This window comes from Amblyomma maculatum, chromosome 4, assembly GCF_055883805.1.
Source record: "Amblyomma maculatum isolate TAMU_Amacu chromosome 4, ASM5588380v1, whole genome shotgun sequence".
NCBI lineage: Eukaryota > Metazoa > Arthropoda > Arachnida > Ixodida > Ixodidae > Amblyomma > Amblyomma maculatum.
Genome location: NC_139347.1, coordinates 194,306,831 through 194,327,205, shown reverse-complemented (window position 1 = coordinate 194,327,205; position 20,375 = coordinate 194,306,831). Strand labels below are relative to the sequence as shown.

The following is a 20,375-nucleotide window of genomic DNA, read 5'->3' as shown; positions in this document are numbered from 1 at the left end:
GCTTAGCAGCGGCGTTCCAGCGATTGTATTTACTCACCCTTTCGTAGTGTTTCAGCCACTCATCAACGTCCTCCTCAGGTTTTCCAGATAATGTACGCGACTCTCGATAATGGGGCCAGTTGTTCGTCGTGGGTGGTCCTGGCTGCTCGGTACTGCCGTCTACATTGGTGGTAGGCCGGCAAGTCTACGGCTTCTTCGGTAGATGGAACGCTCCGTGGTCGCTACCCAGCACCTCCACCAAGATGTTACGTGCTTTGTACGCACGGGGGGTTTATTTACAGGGATCGGTCCAAACAGGACTGTGGCGAAGCGTACAAACGTCCCTCTGCCCTTGTTCTTGTTTCTTCTTCACCGATCTACCCGACCGTTCTTCTTCTTCCGTCGACGTTTTGCGAAGGCGCGTGACAATATTTTAATAAAGCAGCCAAGAATTTATATAACGACCGCGCAACCAGCGCCATAAGGTGCCTGCACGGTCGGTTTCATCTCGGTAAGTTGAAGAAGTGGTATCAACCTGCTCGAGCATCGCGATGACGCTCGAGACGTCCTTGGTGCCTCGTCACGAGCGTACGCAGAAAAAAAAAAAAAAAAAAAAAAAAGAATAAAAGGAACAAAGGATTGGAACCGTCGTTGGTTGGAGTACCCGGTGGAGCGAGGTTACCTAAGTCATTGGTACAAAAAACGTGAATTTGCGGGCCGCCTCTCGCTGCATTGCTGCGCGCAGCGAGCAGACGACACCCATACTACGCCACTCGTCCGACTTGAAAGCAGCGATGGACTGCCCCATCCAACGTTACTAGAAGCAGCCCTGCCGCTACCGACCTCGTTCTCGTACAAGCATAGAGTTAATACAACCGTAGTCCTTCAATACCTTTACCGAGTATTGAGCCAGGTATTGAAGGACTCTGATAAAACCAAGACCGTCCAAGTTAGCACAAAGTCATGTGAAAGCTGCTAGCGCACCGGTGTAGGATGTTGTGAGATTTGTCTCCCCAGGAGCGGAACCGCCCCGGCTTAGGATGTTGTGAGATCATGCAGAAATCTGAATGGTTCTCTGCGATGGCATTTTGTATCGGGCTTCGTGCATTCGTGCTTACACTGTTACAAGTTCTAGCACACTATGGTGTTACTTCACATCACTGTACGCATGTTGTTTTCGTGTCTTCTCGGTGACTGTACGAGCCCGTATTGAGCGCCATGTTCTTCAGTGTGCTTTGGTTAAATAGTTTGGCGCTTCTCGTGTGTGTAACTGCCGAGAGCCAAGGTAGCCGAGGTAAGTGTTTCGTTTCGCGTTTCACAGGCACTACTTCTGCTGTCTGTTCTGCCATGTGCACCTCGCTACGTGACTGTCACCCGACTTTCACGCTTACTGCTGATATTGCCGGATTAACTTGCAATGCTTCCTTGGCACCCTTAAAGGGTGACTCGATCGCTGCGTTTTCTCGTCTGCATTTGCACGATGGAATCGGCGTAGGAGCCGCACGAAGGCGTCGCCGTGAACAGATAAACAAAGGTATTAGTTCTTTCTGCTGTGAAGTAAGCAGGCGTTTTTACTAATCTGATATACTACATGTGTTTCGATCATGCATGTATACCTTCCATGTCATGTTGACTGCGTATGTTAGCTGCTTGTTTAACTGGCTATAACATGGTGTGTATTCAAATATAACCAAAGCGTTACCTATTAATTGCGTGTGTAATTTCAGTAAGATGTGTTGTCAACCTAGTTGGTGCAGTACTTCAGGCATGTTATAGTTGCGCGAAAAAAAGACACACACAAGGCAGGGTACAGGAGGAGTGCAAACTGCCAAATGTTTATTGGAAGGAAAAAGGAGAACGCATTTAAGCCCTCGGATACTCAGGCGTTCATAGCCCCAATCGCACTCACCCCACGCGGTATCAGAATTCATCAATGAAATGGCTATAAGCACGTATGACTAAATAACAAGGTTAACGATAAATAAACAATACAGATCTCAGCAACAACAGGCAAACGTAGCAAAGCAGTGTCAAGACTTCGAAGCAAAAGCAGTCAAAACCAAACAACGTAAAAATAAGAACAAACAACAAGGTAAAAACCAGAAGGTAACTAGCAGAAAAAAAAAAAAAAAGGCAATAGCAGTCTCAATCTCTCGTAGCAAAAGCAGTGTTACGTAACGAAGCAATTAAAATCAGTCTAACAGTATCAGTGAGTCTTCTGTTGTGCTGCAGTGAGGTATCTTTTCTCGATAAAATCATCTGAATTGAGTGTCCCAGTGTCTATCTGTTCGTAACTTGCTTCTTACGACCTGTCATTGGTGGTAACGGGTTTTTATTATTTTATTTTCATTTTACCTCGTTTAATGTTTTATGTTTTGACTGATTTTGCTTCATATACATGACACTGCCTTTGCTACGAGTGATTGACTGTATTGTTACAAACTTTTTTTTGTTAGTTACCCTTGGGTTTTGGTTTTTACCTTGTTTGTTCTTGTTTTTCCGATTTCTTTTTGTTAGGCTGCTTTTGCTTCGTTACGTTGACACTGCTTTTACTGCGAGAGATTGTCTGCAATTCTTTTTTTTTTTTTTTGTGCTAGTTACCTTTTGGCTTTTACCTTGTTGTTTGTTCTTATTTTTACGTTGTTTGGTTTTGACTGCTTTTGCTTCGAAGTCTTGACACTGCTTTGCTACGTTTGTCTGTTGTTGCTGAGATCAGCATCGTTTATTTATCGTTAACCTTGTTGTGTTTAGTCACACGTGCTTAGCCATGTCACTGATGAATTCCACCGGGTGGGGTGAGTGCGATTGGGCTATGAACGCCCGAGTGGCCGATGGCTTAAATACGCTCTCCTTTTTTCTTCCAATAAACAGTTGGCAGTTTGCGCTCGTCCTGTCCTGTCTTGTGTGCGTCTTTTTTCGCGCAAATATAAGATGCCTGAAGAACTGGTGTGATTGCTTTTGCAGAACTCAGTGTGTGTGAGTGCTGGGGGCTTTTTGAGCTATTAAGTACCTATTCCACATTTGTAAGGTGGAGCAATGACCTGCTTTTGTAATAACAAGGAATATGTATATATAGGTTCAGTGTTGCTCTCATGTTACGTGGCCTTCTTTTTTTTTAGCCGAATGTGCACGACAGAAGGCTTTTCGTTTGCTTGCAAGGTGTAGGAGTGGTAAATGTTTTGGGGTTTGTTGACGCTTTTTTAATCTTTTTAGACACCAGTGTAACCACTCTCACCGAGACCACAGGAAGAGTTTTAGATCATTTTTAAAGGCGAAAGCTTTTAATGGCTCGTATACACTCATGGCGCCCTGTCCCACTATAGCCGTCAATCAAATGACGTCAAACGCGCATTAAAAATAAATAAATCCTGTCTCCACCGGGAATCAAACCTCCATCCCTTGGACCCCTAGCAGAGCGCTTTAACCAACTGCGCCACGCGCTGGATTTTTTTTTCCAGCATGGTATTTATTACTCGCGTTTACACGGAGAAGATAGCTATAGACATTATTTACAAAGTAATCATGCAGCCTGTAGCCGAACATATTCAAGTGAAATATACAACACTAGAGCGGCGATGTGACGGGTTAGCTGGTATTGCATATCAGTGTTCGAGGAGCGCAGTTTAACAAGACACGAGAAAGGAGATAGACGGGCGCCCGTGTGTGTGTCTCCTTTCTCGTGTGTCTCGTTAAACTGCGCGGCTCGTATACTGATGTACAAAGCCACACAACTAAAACACGTCTTAACACAACACTAAACAGTGGCTAAGAAAAACATCAATACAAAACACCATGCAGCATCAATATACAACACCACATAACTAAAACAAGTCAACATAACTGCACTAAAACGGTGGCAAAGAAAATCACCACGCCCAGGATCGTGAAACGCACGTCATAATTCTCCTTGTCTGTCTTCAGGTTGATGGTAGGGATGACAGTGAAGCTGCAATTAGTGATAATGACAATGATGACATTAGCAATGATGATTGTGGTGCATTTAGTTGATAATGACAATGAGAGCAAACGTCATGCACCGTGTGCAGCACCAGCGCTTAGGCTATACCGCATTTCTGCTCTCGGAATTTTAATTTTCCCGCCCGTGCTAATAAGGTTAATGACTTTTTTATATTGTTTATCTCCATTTATCGTCACACATGATCCTTCTGACAACATAAGCATAAGCTTTCTCGATATCAAGACTTTTTTTACAAGGTCATACATGCTGGATTTATCACCTCAGGGGTGGAAAAGCGCCTTTATCTCTTAGTTCTGCGCATTCTAAGCTCATTAAACGAAACATAGTTCGTTTAATGCTCTCAACTGTATAAAGAAGGCATGCCCACATGCTGCTCAAGAAAGCATCTCTGCAGTCTAAATAGTTGCAAGATGCGGGCTATTTATTGCACATGCTGGTTTCAGTGGCGGAAGCACTTGATCAAACGAGCAAAAGGGAAACAAAGCCCCAAGAAAAGACGAAAAGACAAAAGAAAATTTGCAGTCGTTCTTTAGAAACATAGCCTGTCGCACAATCTTAAGAAAATTGGTAACCGAGTGAATGTTAACGTTTTGTTCTCTGCCCCCAAACTCAGTATCATCTCAGAAAACCTGAGAAAGGCCAGTTGCGCAATCAAGCATCAATAGCCGTTTGTAAAATACACATATGAGGTTGTGTGCAAGGTGACACGTGATAAATTTTGAATAGATTGAACAGGAAGATGCCTGAATGAGAGACTGAATGAGCACGTTTAACGCGTTATGAAAGTATTTATCGCTAGTACGCCTAGGGCAGAAAGTCTTGCGCGTTCTTCTTTTCCACTGATGCGACCACTGTCAGCACACGAGCTCGCATGCCTGCAGCGCTGTGGCTGAGTGGGGATGCGGACTGAATCCCTGCCGCGGTGCCCGCTTTTTGATGCAGATGATAAATAATGTCAGTGCATGGCAAAGAACATGCGGTCGAAAAGGCTCGATTACAGATCAGTAAAGCAGGACAAAACCAGAAAAAAAAAAATGCATCCAAGGTAAAACAGTACACGATCTCCAGGCTGCGTCAAAGGGAGAAAAACACCAGGTCACACCAGAAAAAAACTTCATGTAAGAAAAGCCGACTCAGAAACAATAAATACAGCTAAAAAAGGCACCAAGTCAAAATAAAACTAAAGTTCAACAACAGCAAAACAAAAAAGACAAAGAAGGAACAAGAACACGAAGTCAGGACGTGTGACCGTATTTGAATCGATGAAGAGCCGGACCAAAGCGAGTGCTGACAGAAAATCAAAGAACACTTTTCAAAAACACAAATGATGCATTCAAAGACCAAAACGAACGGACGACACATTGTGAAAGGAGGCCAAACCAGAATCTATACATGACCTTTGAAAAACGAAAATTCTTTATCCGACAAGGAAATTGAACGCTTGCTAACGCGAAAGCTTGTAGTGCCGACGTGGAAGGTTTCAATGACACTTCCGTTTGTCTTTCGACCTTGCCAGGTACTGAGTCTCCTCAAGGTACGCAGTCCCGTTTGTTGTCTTTCTTGTAGTCTGCGCAATGCTCGATCAAGGACCTTCTTTCATTTTCCCCCACATTCAACTTGTGCTCGCCTATGTAAACTTTACCGCAACTGAGAGACGTGCGGTACACCACTTCAGAAACACATTCCGTGAACTTCCATGTTTGATGGGGTAGCGAAGCTTCTTATTATCCTTCATCATCACGCACACCTTTCAGAGTTTGCAAGGGAAGGAGAAAGTGACGTTGATGCCACCTTTCTTCGCGATTCTTTGACTGCTCTGCTTCTTTACCCTTGCTCTCATCTTCATTTCCTGCAAAATTTCAGCCTTCATTTCTTCATTTTTTGCTGAGGATGCCCAGAAGCTCACAAACGCTGAAACTGATATCAAAATTACAGTAGAACGTCGAGCTAGTTGGTCAGACATGATGAAAAACGCAGCAGAATAGGTGACAACACATAGGAGAGGCGCACAGACACAGACGTACACATAAACAAGGATGATGCTGTCTCACAACTAATTATTTGTATACCAACACCATCTTCCTTCTGAATTTCTTGACAAACAGGAAAATGCCTGAGATTGGGTGAGCACGTTTAAAGCATTATGCAAGGATTTATCGCTGGTACGCCTCGTGCAGAAATAGTCTTGCGCGTTCTTCTTTGCCACTGATGCGACCACTGTCAGCACACGAGCTTGCATGCCTGCAAAGCTGTGGCTGATTGGGGACGCTGACTAAATCGCTGCCGCGCGGCGGCCGCTTTTCGCTGCAGGCGATAAATTATGTCAGTGCATGCCAAAGAACAGGCGGTCGAAAAGGCATGATTACAGATCAGTAAAGCAGGACAAAACCCGAAAAAAAAACAACAAACAAACAACCAAGGTAAAACAGACCACCATCTCCAAGATACGCCAAAGAAAGCGAGAAAAGCGCCAGGTGAAAGTACACACCACTTCATCTTTCACTGTCCTCCCAGTGATCCAAAAAGTCTTTCTCTTCGATAAGTGAACAGAATGCGTGCTCACCAGCCAAAAATATCGCCCAGGCTTCCAAAATCTCTCTCGTCAACTTGTTCTTATTCCTCCTCAAAATTGCTTTTCTTCCTTACATAAGGTACAGTCTTCGCAGTGCAATGCAAGGTTCGTTTCGGACGTATCCGGAATTGCAGAGGCATGTTCTCATATCCTGTCGTTGATGTATCTCCCGGTCTGGCCGATGCTTGCCACAGGACAAATGAATCTGCTAAACTATCCTTTGGATGTATTCAGAAAATCTTGTTCGCGGTGCGCTTTGATGCCCTATATCCATTGCTTTACCCGTAACTTGATGAAGATTGGTAAAACATACGGAGTTCATGTTTTTTCTACGGCTCCCTAAAAAGCTAAAAGTATGTGGGCGCGAGTCAATGGGAGTGACAATTAAATCAAGGTGTAAAACAGCGCATCGTACAAGATTTTCTGAATGCAATCAATGAATAGTTTATTAGATACCCTTGTCCTGTGGCAAGGAATACATTAGCCAGACCGGGAGATGCATCAACGACAGGATAAGAGAACTTGCCTGTGCAATTCTGGACAAGTCCGGAACTAACCTTGGGTTGCACTGCAAAGACTGTATCGTATGTAAGAAAGGTCTCCAGCAGAGCTTAATAACGTAGCTCTTTTGAGGAGAAATAAGGACAAGTTGAATAGAGATTTTGGAAGCTGGGGCGATATCTTTCACTGGTGCACGCCTTCTGTTCTTTTATCGAAGAAAAACTTTTTGGATCATCGGAGGACAGTGGAAGATGAAGTGGTGTGTACTTAGAAGTTGAGAAGGAGGAAGGTGTTGGGTGTACAAATAATTAGTTGTCAGGCAGCATCGAAGTTGTTTATGTGCGTGTCTGTGTCTGTGCGTCTCTCCGATGTGTTGCCAAATATTCTACTGCGTGTTTCATCACATCTGATATCAAAAGTTTCCTTAAACTTTGTGGTCGCAAGATTTATCCAAGGCCAACGTGGTGACCGACGGGCTGGTTTGACCTGGTGCTTTTTTCACTGTTTTTCTTTGGCGCAGTCTGGAGATGGTGTTCTGTTTTACCTTGTTCTTTTTTTTTTTTTTCGGGTTTTGTCCCGCTTTATTGATTTGTAATCGTGCCTGACAGCATTCCCCTATTTGATGGTTGTATCTGTCCATTCGTGAGACTGGGTGACGTTATGGACTTGTTCTACTTAGTGGGCCGGCCCTGGTTGAGATTATCTTCTTTGCCGTGAAGTTTCGTTCTTTCTTGGTGATATCTTGTACGCCACTTGTACGCGTGTTGGTTTCTTTTGGTGATTAGATTGTAGCGGAGATTTCGTATATACGTCTTGAATTTCTTCACGAAGTGAAGTCGTTAGTCAGCGTTTGTGTGTGTCGTGCCTCTCCTTCGTCCTTGTCTCAATAGCGCAGCTTTTTATTGCATCGAATTATGAACCAACTAGTCCGACAAGTTCTACTGTAGCGTGCGATGTTTTTCTACTGTAGCGTGCGTCGGTTTTGAACAGTAGATGCGGTTTGTAGCGAAAAACTGAGGTATTTGCGCTTGTTCTATGAAGTGTTCGCCTATTTTAATGTGAAAAGGTTCAACGCTCTGTTCTGCAGAAAGTTCGGCGTCGGCGTTGCGAGCTATAAGTCGCGAGCATACGCCGTGTCTTGACGTGCGGTGATTGATCGGATATTTTTGTGGTGACACGAGACCACGTGGTATGGCCGAGCTGACAGGAGCTAACAACGCAGCCAGTTGTTTCGAGATGGGAATCGAACCTTCGGATCCCGAGTCGAGATTCGCCACTCCCGTGCCACGCAGGCACGTCATGCGCTTTACGACTGATGCTCATAATTGAGCGGGAGACGAAAGAGGCAAAAAATGGGTATTATTTACTAATCGAGTAACAGTAGCTGTCTGCTTGATAAACAGGGCCTAATAAAGGGGTAATAGAAAAACAGGTAGGCGGATGAGGTTAAGAAGTTTGCACGTGTAAAGTAGATGCGACTAGCACAGGACCGGGTTAATTGGAGTATGGGAGAGGCCTTCGCCCTGCAGTGGGTATAGCCCAGCTGCTGCTGATGATGATCATGAATAACGGTTGTTACAGACGAGAGCCGTTAGTGCTGTCGAGTCGTATGATATCCATCAAAAAGAAGCTTAAGTGTCCCCAAAATATATCTCTATTACTTTCTAAATAGTTGCTAAGGAGATGTTGTTGGCGACGGTACTGAGAGCTATAAAGTGTTTGTGGTGGGTCTCGTTGCAGAAAGGCGATCACATGGAGCCGGCGTGCAGTGTTCAAGGAGACGTCGGAAGCGAACTCCGTTGTCTGGATTCCGCGCGGCTTGGTGCCAAAATAAATAAGCTACTTGTTACGTTCGAGCAACGTGGATTGGACCTGAAAGTACATTGCCGCCAAAGAAACTGCTACCTGGCATGGCACTTGCCCCTCTTGAACAAGACGTTATACGAGGCTGCGATGCAGCTCACTGAACACTCTCCCGGCGCCTTTACGTTGAGCACCATCCCAAGCGTTGACGTGGATTTTGTGCGTTCCGGTAGCACCTTAATGGAAGCAGCAATCCTGGTGTACTGGCTGCTCAAACACCACCACTGCATCAGGCTGCTGGTCCTGGGAATCAAAGCCTTTCCTGTATCCTGCTTTCCAGCACTGCTCAGCGATGCACTTGTGGCCAACAAGGGACTCGTGGAGGTTCAAGCTCACCCAGTTGACGATACTGAATGCTGGCGAGAAGTCCGCGAGTGTAGTGTGCTGGCTGCTGCCTTAGGCAAAGTATCGCCTCGACTAGAGTGCTTGGATGTCACGCCTCTCATAATAGATGGCGATTCCGCGGAGGCAATTGCCCGCACGATTAGGCGGGGTAACTTAAGGCGCTTGGTTCTCTATAGTAAAATGCCAGTCACAATCGCGAAGAAACTATTCTGGGCCTCAACCGCTTCTACGAGCTTGAGCTCTCTCGAGATCGCTGGCTTCAGTGAGTTCTCCAAGTCGAACGCTGTAGTCCTTGCCGCTGCGTTGAAGCGCAACAAGACGCTACAGAAACTATCGGTAATATTCATGGAAGAAGGTGTAGTTGGTATCATCCTCGCGTCCATGGAGCACAACGACACTTTGAAGGAGCTGTACCTTGACTATTCAATCGATCATTCGCGTTCTACGCTGTGGGACGGCCTTCAAGCATTACGCGCAAACAGAGGACTCAGTTGCGTCAAGCTCACCGGCATGATACTTAAGAACAGCTGCGCAGTGGTCATTGCGGACATTCTGCGTGAAAGCAACACACTTCAGAATCTCAGTCTTTCCAACAACTGGATAAGCAATACTGGAGGTTGTGCATTGGCTAGAGCCTTGAACCACAACTCCTCCTTGAGGCATTTTGACATCTCCGAGAACCACATGGCTGGTGCAGCACTGGTGCAGTGCTTTATCGATGCCCTAGCTGTAAACAGCACTCTTGAGTGTGTCCGCCTCGGCAGTGTTGACGTTTCTGAAGAATGGGTGCCCACATGGCCTCCAGCAGGAAATGTGCCCGCTCGCCTGCATGTGACATGGAACACACATGGACTCGAAGGCTGCGCTGAATGGCTGCGAGCTGACGACCGTCACTCTCGGCCGTATGTTGGATGGACACGGGACGCTGCTTCTTCTAGCATCGTGCAGTGGTTCTCCGCGGCTCGCGCAATCAGTGCGTCTCTAACAGAACTCACCATCGAGTGCTCTCTGTCCGTAGATTTAGCGAGCTGTGATGCGGTCGCGTCCTTTCTGGAGGCCACATATTCCCTGAAGAAGCTTGTCGTACGTCCACCCTCCTTCTCCCACATATTCGTCACCAACATAATCAATGGCCTCGCCCCCAACAAGAGTGTTTCCGATGCGGAGTTCCACCAGAACCTTCGCATCGACCAAGACGTCAAAGCTCTTCAGTCCTTGTTTCGCACTAACCGAACTCTGCATCGCCTGAAGTTCTTCGAATACTGGCTGGACGACAAGGCTGCCAGTCTGCTGGCGCGCGCTTTGGAGGATAATTTTGTGTTTTTAACACTCGAATTCGAGCACTTTGTTGGGCGGGACAACATGTATCCTCTCCTATGCGTCCTGAACAGGAACCGAGTTCTTCTTAATCGTGCCGTGGAGTGCGTGATGGACGCTGCAGCGGATTCACGCTCAGTGGGGGCTTTTGAGCGTCTGTCCGCGTGTGATTCGCTCCTGGATGCCGTGTCCAATGTCTCGGGCAAGACACGTGAAGAGAGCAGGGGCCTGGTACTCGATGCAGTCCGGCGACTAAACACGTCTTCCAATATGACCCCGTCCGAGCCCCTCGGAAAACATGTAGCGAGCGAAATAGCAATGGCAAAAGAAAGATGACTTTTTTGTTATAGTTCTTGAAAATTTTCCCGTGATACGAGTGAGTTCGGTGCTACTTTACAGGAGTTCGCTGTTTAGTGGCTCTGCTGATATCAAACGGAACCATTGACTGAAGTATTAGCAATAGCCACCTGATCGGCTTGCCACGTGTTGTGCCTTGTTTTTGGTGACCTCTCAGGGTGAGCAAGCTCCCTTTTTACTTAGTACTTTGTTAATAGTCTACTTCTTCGTCGTTCATTTTTTTTTTGGAAGTTTCTTCTACTTGCACCCTGAAGCTCCCCTGTGGCGTTTTTCGGTTGAAGCTAAGTACCTGAATTAAAAAAAGAACAACTGTGTTCAAATACGAGGGGTAGAATTTGAGTAATATGATTTTCCCTTAACTTAGAATGTCGGTAACTCAAGTTACCGACATTCTAGTAGAAATTAAGAAGAAGAAATGGACACGGGCAGGACATGTAGTGCGAAGAGAGGATAGCCGATGGTCGCTTAGGGTAACAAACTGGATTCCAAGGGAAGGAAAGCTTAGCAGGGGGCGGCAGAAAGTTAGGTGGGCGGATGAGATTAAGAAGTTCGCAGGGGTCAAGTGGATGCAGCTAGCACAGAACCGGGTGAAGTGGAGAAATATGGGAGAGGCCTTCGCCCTGCAGTGGGTATAATCAGGCTGATGATGATGATGATGATGATGATTTTCCCTTTGTATCTTATAGACGGACATATGTTGATGATGGTGATGGTAGGATATTGCCGTCTTGAAGGTTATATGTTGGTTAATAAATTACTCCAGGAAACCTCCGGAAACGTTAACTATTTAATATCAGTAAAACACAAGGATAATAGTAAGGAGAAAACATATTTACGGTTGACTGACTCGTAGTGTGACCTGACGATATTAGCGTACGGTGGAGACACCAAATAAGGTATAATTCACTAACAGCCAACCAATATATCACTGGGGAAAGGAAAACATACCCAATCAAAAATAGGGAAGGGGAAACGCAGCGAATAGAGGATAGAAGAAAGAAGCGTTATCTCAACACTGCAGGAGTACGTACAGCCTTGGTCAAAAGTAGTAGTAGTAAGTGGTTTTAATATTATAGGATGAAATAAAAATAATAAAAGAAGGAAAATATTTTTTTGCCTGCCCCGGTATCAACTATCGAAATGAGCGGAAGCACCTGAACTGGGGCGGCGGAAATAAAGAGATAGCAAGGAGACAGGTAGGAGAAACCAAAGAGGTGAGCGACAGTGAGAAAGGACAGTTTAGATTAAAAGGTAAAGGAGTATAATACAATGTTATACATACCACAGAGTATAAGTTTGTTTGAGGGCAGCCCGCGATTGACTTAACACGCTGTATCACTCGGAACTGCGGGCGAGCCGCCACAATTTGCATTACGTCGGCGAGCTCTCACCGTCTGGAAGCCACGCGCGGCGGCTGCTTTTCGATGCCAGCGATAAATAATGCCAGTGCATGGCAAAGAACAGGCGGTCGAAAAGGCATGATTACAGATCAGTAAAGCAAGACAAAACCTGAAAAAAACAACAACAAACAACCAAGGTAAAACAGAACACCATCTCCAGGATACGCCAAAAAAAGCGAGAAAAACGCCAGGTGAAAGTACACACCACTCCATCTTTCACTGTCTTCTCAGTGATCTAAAAAGTCTTTCTCTTCGATAAGTGAACAGAATGCGTGCTGTCACAATCCTCACCAGCCAAAATATCGCCCAGGCTTCCAAAATCTCTCTCGTCAACTTGTTCTTATTCCTCCTCAAAATTGCTTTTCTTTCTTACATAAGGTACAGCCTTTGCAGTGCAATGCAAGGTAAGTTCTTAACTTATTCAAAATTGCAGAGGCATGATCTCATATTCTGTCGTTGATGCATCTCCCGGTCTGGCCGATGCTTGCCACAGGACAAAGTAGTCTGCCAAACTATCCTTTGGATGCATTCAGAAAATCTTGTTCTGGTAAAACATACGGCGTTCATCTTTTCGTACGGCTCCTTACAAAGCTAAAAGTATGTGGGCGCGAGTGAATGGGAGTGACAAATAAATCAAGATTTAGAACAGCGCATCGAACAAGTTTTTCTGAATGCAATCAAGGGATAGTTTATTAGATTGTCTTGTCCTGCGGCAACAAATACATCATTCAGACCGGGAGATGCATCAACGACAGAATGAGAGAACATGCCTGTGCAATTTTGGATGAGTCGGGAACTAACCTTGGGTTGCACCGCAAAGACTGTATCGTATGTAAGAAAGAAAAGTCTCGAGCAGAGCTTAATAACGTAGCTCTTTTGGGAGAAATAAGGACAAGTTGACGAGATTTTGGAAGCTTGGGTGATATTTTTGGCTGGTGCACGCCTTTTGTTTTCTTATCGGAGAGAAAGTTTTTGGATCATTGGAGGACAGTGGAAGATGAAGTGGTGTGTACTTAGAAGTTGAGAAGGAAGAAGGTGTTGGGTGTACAAAAATTAGTTGTCAGGCAGCATCGACCTTGTTTATGTGTGTGTCTGTGTCTGTGCGTCTCTCCTATGTGTTGCCAAATATTCTGCTTCGTGTTTTATCATATCTGATATCAAAAGTTTCCTTAAACTTTGTGGTCGCAAGATTTATCCAAGGCCAACGTGGTGACCGACGGGCTGGTGTGACCTGGTGCTTTCTTCACTGTTTTTCTTTGGCGCAGCCTGGAGATGGTGTTCTGTTTTACCTTGTTTTTTTTTTTTTTTTCGGGTTTTGTCCTGCTTTACTTATTTGTAATCGTGCCTGACAGCATTCCCCTATTTGATGGTTGTATCTGTCCATTCGTGAGACTGGGTGACGTTATGGATTTGTTTTATTTAGTGGGTCGGCACTGGTTAAGATTTTCTTCTTTGCCGTGAAGGTTCATTCTTTCTTGGTGATATCTTGCACGCCACTTGTACGCGTGTTGGTTTGTTTTGGGGATTAGATTTTAGCGGAGATTTCGTATATACGTCTTGAATTTCTTCACGAAGTGAAGTCGTTAGTCAGCGTTTGTGTGCGTCGGGCCGCTCCTTCGTCCTCGTCTCAATAGCGCAGCTTTTTATTGTATCGAATTATGAACCAACTAGTCCGACAAGTTCTACTGTAGCGTGCGATGTGCTTTTGTTCGGTTTTGAACAGTAGATGCGGTTTGTAGCAAAAAAGTGAGGTATTCTGGCAGCGTTAAACGCTCTGTTTTGCGGAAATTTCGGTGTCTGCGTTGCGAGCTGAAAGTCGCGAGCATACGCTGTGCCTTAGCGTGCGCTGATGGATCGGATTGTTTTGTGGCGACATGAAACCACGTGGCATGGCCGAGCTAGCAGGAGGTGACAACGCGGGCTGTTGTTTCGAGATGAAAATGGAATCTTCGGATCCCGAGTGGAATTCGCCACTCCCGGGCCACGCAGGCACGTCATGCACCTTACGACTGATGCTCATGATTGAACGGGAGACGAAAGAGACAAAAATTGGGTATTATTTACTAATCGAGTAACAATAGCTACTCCCTTAATAAACAAGGCCTAATAAAGGGGGAATAGAAGCTTAGGTAGGCGGATGAGGTTAAGTTTGCACGGGTAAAAAAGATGCGACTAGCTCAGGACCGGGTTAATTGGAGTATGGGAGAGGCCTTCGCCCTGCAGTGGGTATAGCCCAGCTGATGATGATAATAATGATCATAAATAAAGGTTCCCACAGACGAGAGCCGTTAATGCTGTCGAGTCGTATGATGTCCATCAAAAAGAAGCTTAAGTGTCCCCAAAATATTTCTCTATTACTTTCTAAAGAGTTGCTAAGGAGATGATGTTGGCGACGGTACTGAGAGCTATAAAGTGCCTGTGGCGGTTCTCGTTGCAGAAAGGCGATCACATGGAGCCGGCGTACAGTGTTCAAGGAGACGTCGGAAGCGAACTCCGTTGTCTGGACTCCGCGCGGCTTGGTGCCAAAATAAATAAGCTACTTGTTACGTTCGAGCAACGTGGATTGGACCTGAAAGTACATTGCCGCCAAAGAAACTGCTACCTGGCATGGCACTTGCCCCTCTTGAACAAGACGTTATACGAGGCTGCGATGCAGCTCACTGAACACTGTCCCGGTGCCTTTACGTTGAACACCATCCCAAGCGTTGACGTGGATTTTGTGCGTTCCGGCAGCACCTTAATGGAAGCAGCAATCCTGGTGTACTGGCTGCTCAAACACCACCACTGCATCAGGCTGGTGGTCCTGGGAATCAAAGCCTTTCCTGTATCCTGCTTTCCAGCACTGCTCAGCGATGCACTCGTGGCCAACAAGGGACTCGTGGAGGTTCAAGCTCACCCAGTTGACGATACTGAATGCTGGCGAGAAGTCCGCGAGTGCAGTGTGCTGGCTGCTGCCTTAGGCAAAGTATCGCCTCGACTAGAGTGCTTGGATGTCACACCTCTCATAATAGATGGCGATTCCGCAGAGGCAATTGCCAGCACGATTATCAGTAACGATTCAAGATCAAAATTTGCAAGGCTGGCACTCTATATCGACCGAAACTACAGAAATATACGAGACTACTAGCTTTTAATAGGCACAAATTTAATCGAGCGTCTGCTTCTGTAAGAGGAGTCACGTGATCCCACTTTCTGCCCTAGGTCGACACTAGCGCCGTTCGCTCCAGTGGTGGCGCTCGCGCCCAATACTGGTCTAAAAGGCGAAGAAAGGCAAAGAAGGTAGGCGCGACGGAGACGCGACAACACGCCATCATGTTATCAGCAGTCAGTGATGAAGCGCTGACACTCCGCGATGGGCCGATAACGGTCGGATAACTTCGTTGCCGGTGGTGCTCGGCACGACAGACAGGAGAGCGAACGATTTCGTCGAGGCGATTGATTTCGCGTACGAGCTCGTAATCATGACGATGCAGATGAAAAAGTGATACCTGGGCAGTTTTCGTGGCGACAGGTCGAACGCTCACAAAAATTAGCGGCGCGGCGACAGCGGCGGTCGCGAAACGGCATCACGCAGGGCATGCGGAATCGCAAACCTTTCGGAAATAAATTTATTTCCGAGTTGCAGGGACAATTATCTCGACGGGAAACGATGCATTCACAGCAAAAACCAGTCATAGCCAATTTTGTTGACTTGCTGTTAGCCTTGGTAATTAAAAAATATGCATAACATTTTTCGCCGATTTCTCAAAATTTCTCAAATTTTGGACTTAGTCACCATTTTGGAGGAGCGATATCTCGGCTTCTATCGCAGCTATTGCTATAATTGTTTGTTGTTTTTTTGCCACAAATATACTAATATAAGTTATGCAGTAACACTGATTTTTAACCACTGTTTTTTTCCCCCAAAATTATCAAAATAAATATTTTGTTCTTGTCGCCAAAATGAGCTTTTTCGTTGCCACATTTGACTAGCCACATCTTTCTTCCAAATAAGTCTAGAATGTTCATTTATGCTTTATCGCAGTCATTTGTGATTCAAGATCATAAATTAAAACCATAGATTTAAAAAGTAGTTCTAAAACAGAGTAATCTCGTTTTCTCAAAACATACATTCTTGACTTCATGCTCATTTGCAGAAGCGATATCTCTGCCTCTAATGGAGGTAGAACCATAATTTTTGTTTTGGCATGTAGCTTAAAGTGCAAAGCACAATGTTAGGAGCAGATTTTGCAATTTACATTTCAAAAGGTTTCCAGTTTTGCTCTAGATCAGGCAGTAGGACACCCACATTTGGAACAGTGGACTTTCAACTGCTATAAAATCGCTAATATTTGTTATATCAAAAAAATGCTCCTAATATTCTATTCTTTATTCTTTCTAAAGTGTTCAAGTGAATTATTTGTAGTGTTGTCATTTTTTCATTGTTTTTGCAAATTATGAACGATTATAATTTCATTTATCTTTTGAACTAATCGCCAAAGTGAAAAAATGGTGAGATATTTCAAATCGGTGCAAGAAACAATCAGAATACCAAGTTTCTTCAAGTTTGAGGAAACTTTACGAAAAATAGCTTTAGGAGCCAGTCCCCTTTTACCAAGCTGGAGAAGGATAGCATCAGGCAGCATTGTGTGAGCCGTTTTAGCATAAAACAAAGTAAAGTGTCACTCAGAGAATTTTACAAATGCGCTCAGGGAAAACCTCAAAAACTCAGGGAATTTGGCAGCATCAGTTTGATAGACACCCTGAGCCTAGGTCTAGATCCTCGTGATGGGGCCAAGAAGCGCGGACGCACCTGAGCACGGCTCCGCAAAACCTTGCCTGCTAAGAAATTGAAAGACCAAGTACGCACGTGAATCAGCACCACTGCAAGCAGAAGGTGAGTGGGTTACCCCCATCAATTTTGGTTCCCGTAGCTGCAGTCAGAATGTCGAGAACCGTCCGAAAACGACTCAAGAGGCACTGCCGCCGCGCTAATTGCTTAGCGCTCGGCATAGCAATCGTATCGCCTTGCACAATGCAGGTGCAGGTTGAGGGAGAGACCCTCAAGAAGGCAGACTTGAATCCTTCAGAATGGACTAATGTGCTCAATACCTACCGGAAAAAGGAAACATCTGGAAGCCAAGCATACAACGCAGTACCCGCGTTGCAGTCGGCGTCAGCGTGGAGACCGACGTACAAGCCTAATGGAACGCAGCTGCGCGCCACAAGAAATGTTGAATGCCGCAACAGACAAACAGCGCCACTCCCTCATGAAGCATACAAGGTGATTTTTTGCTCACAAGGAGGGTTGTATCTCCGGCAAGTGCAGCCACGGCAACTGATCCGAAGCATTTGCGCAGCAGCCAACACACCACTGGGAGATCACGTCCAGCTACGCATCCATCCAAGCAATAACACCTGCACGTTGGCAACAACAAGCAAAGAGATGGCACTTCAACTGGCCTAGGTGGAGAGCATCACGCACGGTAGCAAGGAATATGCAGTCACCGCATACATAGCGCCAGCATCGGATGCTGTTCGAGGCGTCATTACGAACGCCTTCTGGAGTGAAACAGACCAAGGAATTGTTTAGGACCTTCAAAGACGAAATCCAGACGCGGACATTGCGGCCACTCACCGTATGGGACGCGCTAAATCTATCCTAGTGACTTTCGCATAAGGCCCAGTTCCCCAGAAACTAATTTACTTCTGAGGTGTACACCTGTCTACAGCATACCGTTCAAGACCAGAGGGCTGCACCAAAAGCCGCCAACCGGGTCATCGTTACGATGTTTGCACGCATCCGAAACAATCGAAATGCCTAAGGTGTGGCATCGACCATGGAGCGGACCACGAGGGACTTTGTATACCCCAGTGTATACTGTGCGGTGGTCAACACTTAGAGAGAACAGGATGGTGCAAGGCGGAACAACGAGTGACACGACTCCAGCACAGAGATTCCGGTGGACAGCCTCGCCGCAGCGGAAGCGCCTCCATAGAGCCCTCTTCACGACAGACGCGTAAAGACGACGTAATTGACGACAAGCGCACGGGACTCACGTGGGCAGAGAGGGCCGCCCGCGAGGGCCGCCCGCACTCCAGACCGTCAGGCGGAGGAGATGGCCCGGCTCAGGGAGAAGGTAAGACGCCTACAGCAACACTTCTCCCAATCATCCTCGACCTTATCTCCACCATTTCATCCAGATACCAACTCAAATGTTCCTCCTCCCACCATCCCTCCAACCACCCAAACTCCATCCCCCCCTACTACCCCGCCGGCAAAAAAGGAACGCGTAGAGTCAAACAGCGATACCGACCCCCTAGCTGAATCGGAAGCCCGAATAGAGGCGAGATTTCAGGCAAAATTTGAACTCTTTCAGCAAAGAATGGAAGAACGATTCCAAACCCTAACGGCCAAGCTAGAGGAGCGGCTAAGCACATTCTGTGACCATCTAACTATTAAAGTAGAAACAATGGTAGAGGCGGCAATTACCCGTATAATGCACGTGGTTGACGCCAAATTGGCTACACTCTCCCCCCAACCATCCCCCACTTCTCTCTTTCCAAGCCATCCCCCTATCCAACCACCAATATCCCCCTCCGTAGCACCACAAGTGCAGCATGATGGCAGCTCATCCTCCTTTTCATAACGGCAACAACCCACTAATAATCTGGCACTGGAACTGTCGCAGCATTAAGCGAAAGCGGGATCCTGTAGTACAACTCATAACTAGCAACTCTTCACCCCCAGACCTTATACTACTACAAGAAACTCGTACAGCCCTCAACATACTAGGATATGCAGCATACCATGCACCGAGCGTGGACAAGCCCGTGGTTAGAACCTACATCAGGCGCACACTCCGATACACAATACACGACTACACACACGAGGTAGCACACGTTACCGTAGAAATCATGCCGAATGATGTTACTAAAGAATCATTAATAGTCTAATATATACAACCCCCCTCGTAGTCCCGCATCCTGTTGCGCGAATCTAATTAGGACAATAGCACAGGAGGCCAAGAACACACCTTTATTAATAGCGGGGGACCTAAACTGCGCACACGCTGATTGGGTGTACAGCTGTACAAACAGCAGAGGAGAGGTTCTATCCAATCAGATACAGCAATTCCAGCTATCCGTATATAATGATTTCGACATGCCCACCAGACAGGGTATGGTTGGAATGATGGATACTGCCTTGTCGTGGCGGAGGGGCTTGCGAAACTCGATGAAGTCGTGAGCTCTGCTGTGTAGGGCCACCCAAGATAGACAGGTCACGGCAGAGAGTTCTGACAAAATGTGATTCACTGGAGAAGGTAATTGCAACCCACTCCAGTATTTCCTGCCAAGAAAACCCTATGGCCAGTCACAATACCATTATCGATATGGCGCCGGAAGATGAGCCCCCCAGGTTGGAAGGCGTCCCACATGTTACTGGGGATGAACAAAGGGCGATTCCAAGTAGCTCCAGGACGAATGAAGCGGCTGGGCTAAAGCCAAAAGGACGCTCAGTTGTGGATGTGTCGGGAAGCGACCGGAAAGTCCGATGTTGCAAGGAGATATATCACATAGCAACATGGAATGTAAGATCTATGACGCAAGGTAAACTGGATATCGTCAAGCGAGAAATGGACAGATTGAACATTGATATCTTGGGTATCAGCGAGCTCAAGTGGACCGGAATGGGAGAATTTAACTCCGGCGACCATTATGTCTTTTATTGTGGGCACGAATCTAAGAGAAGGAATGGGGTCGCTCTCATAGTAAACAGAAGAATGGGCAAAGCAGTGCTAGGGTACAACCCCAAAAACGACCGAATGATTTCACTTCGGATCCAAGGTCACCCTTTCAACATAACAGTTATCCAAGTCTATGCACCGACCACTGCTGCTGAAGAAGCTGACGTTGAGAGATTTTATGCGGACCTACAATGCCTTTTAGACCGCACCCCATCATCAGAGGTCGTTTTTCTCATAGGAGACTGGAATGCTAAGGTCGGGAGTGAAGAAATATCCGGAATTACAGGCAAGTTAGGTCTTGGTGAGCCAAATGAAGCTGGGCGGAGGCTAGTAGA

The 20,375-nt window shown here is 46.1% G+C and overlaps 1 protein-coding gene across 2 annotated transcripts; it reads left to right on the top strand.

Annotated features, from left to right (window-relative positions):
• The first annotated feature begins 1,050 nt into the window (after nt 1-1,050).
• LOC146193933 (uncharacterized) lies at nt 1,051-16,246 on the top strand. 2 transcript variants are annotated; one of them, XR_014706879.1, is made up of 3 exons: nt 1,051-1,273; nt 8,772-11,071; nt 14,751-16,246. XR_014706879.1 is itself a non-coding variant. In XM_084602876.1 (2 exons), exon 2 carries the CDS (start codon nt 8,784-8,786, stop codon nt 10,890-10,892), a length of 2,109 nt encoding a protein of 702 aa, XP_084459002.1. In that variant the 5' UTR covers nt 1,051-1,273; nt 8,772-8,783; the 3' UTR covers nt 10,893-11,896. The 2 variants fall into 2 exon arrangements, 1 of the variants encoding a protein (XP_084459002.1); XM_084602876.1 differs by lacking the exon at nt 14,751-16,246 and having other exon boundaries at nt 8,772-11,896.
• The last annotated feature ends 4,129 nt before the right edge of the window (nt 16,247-20,375 follow it).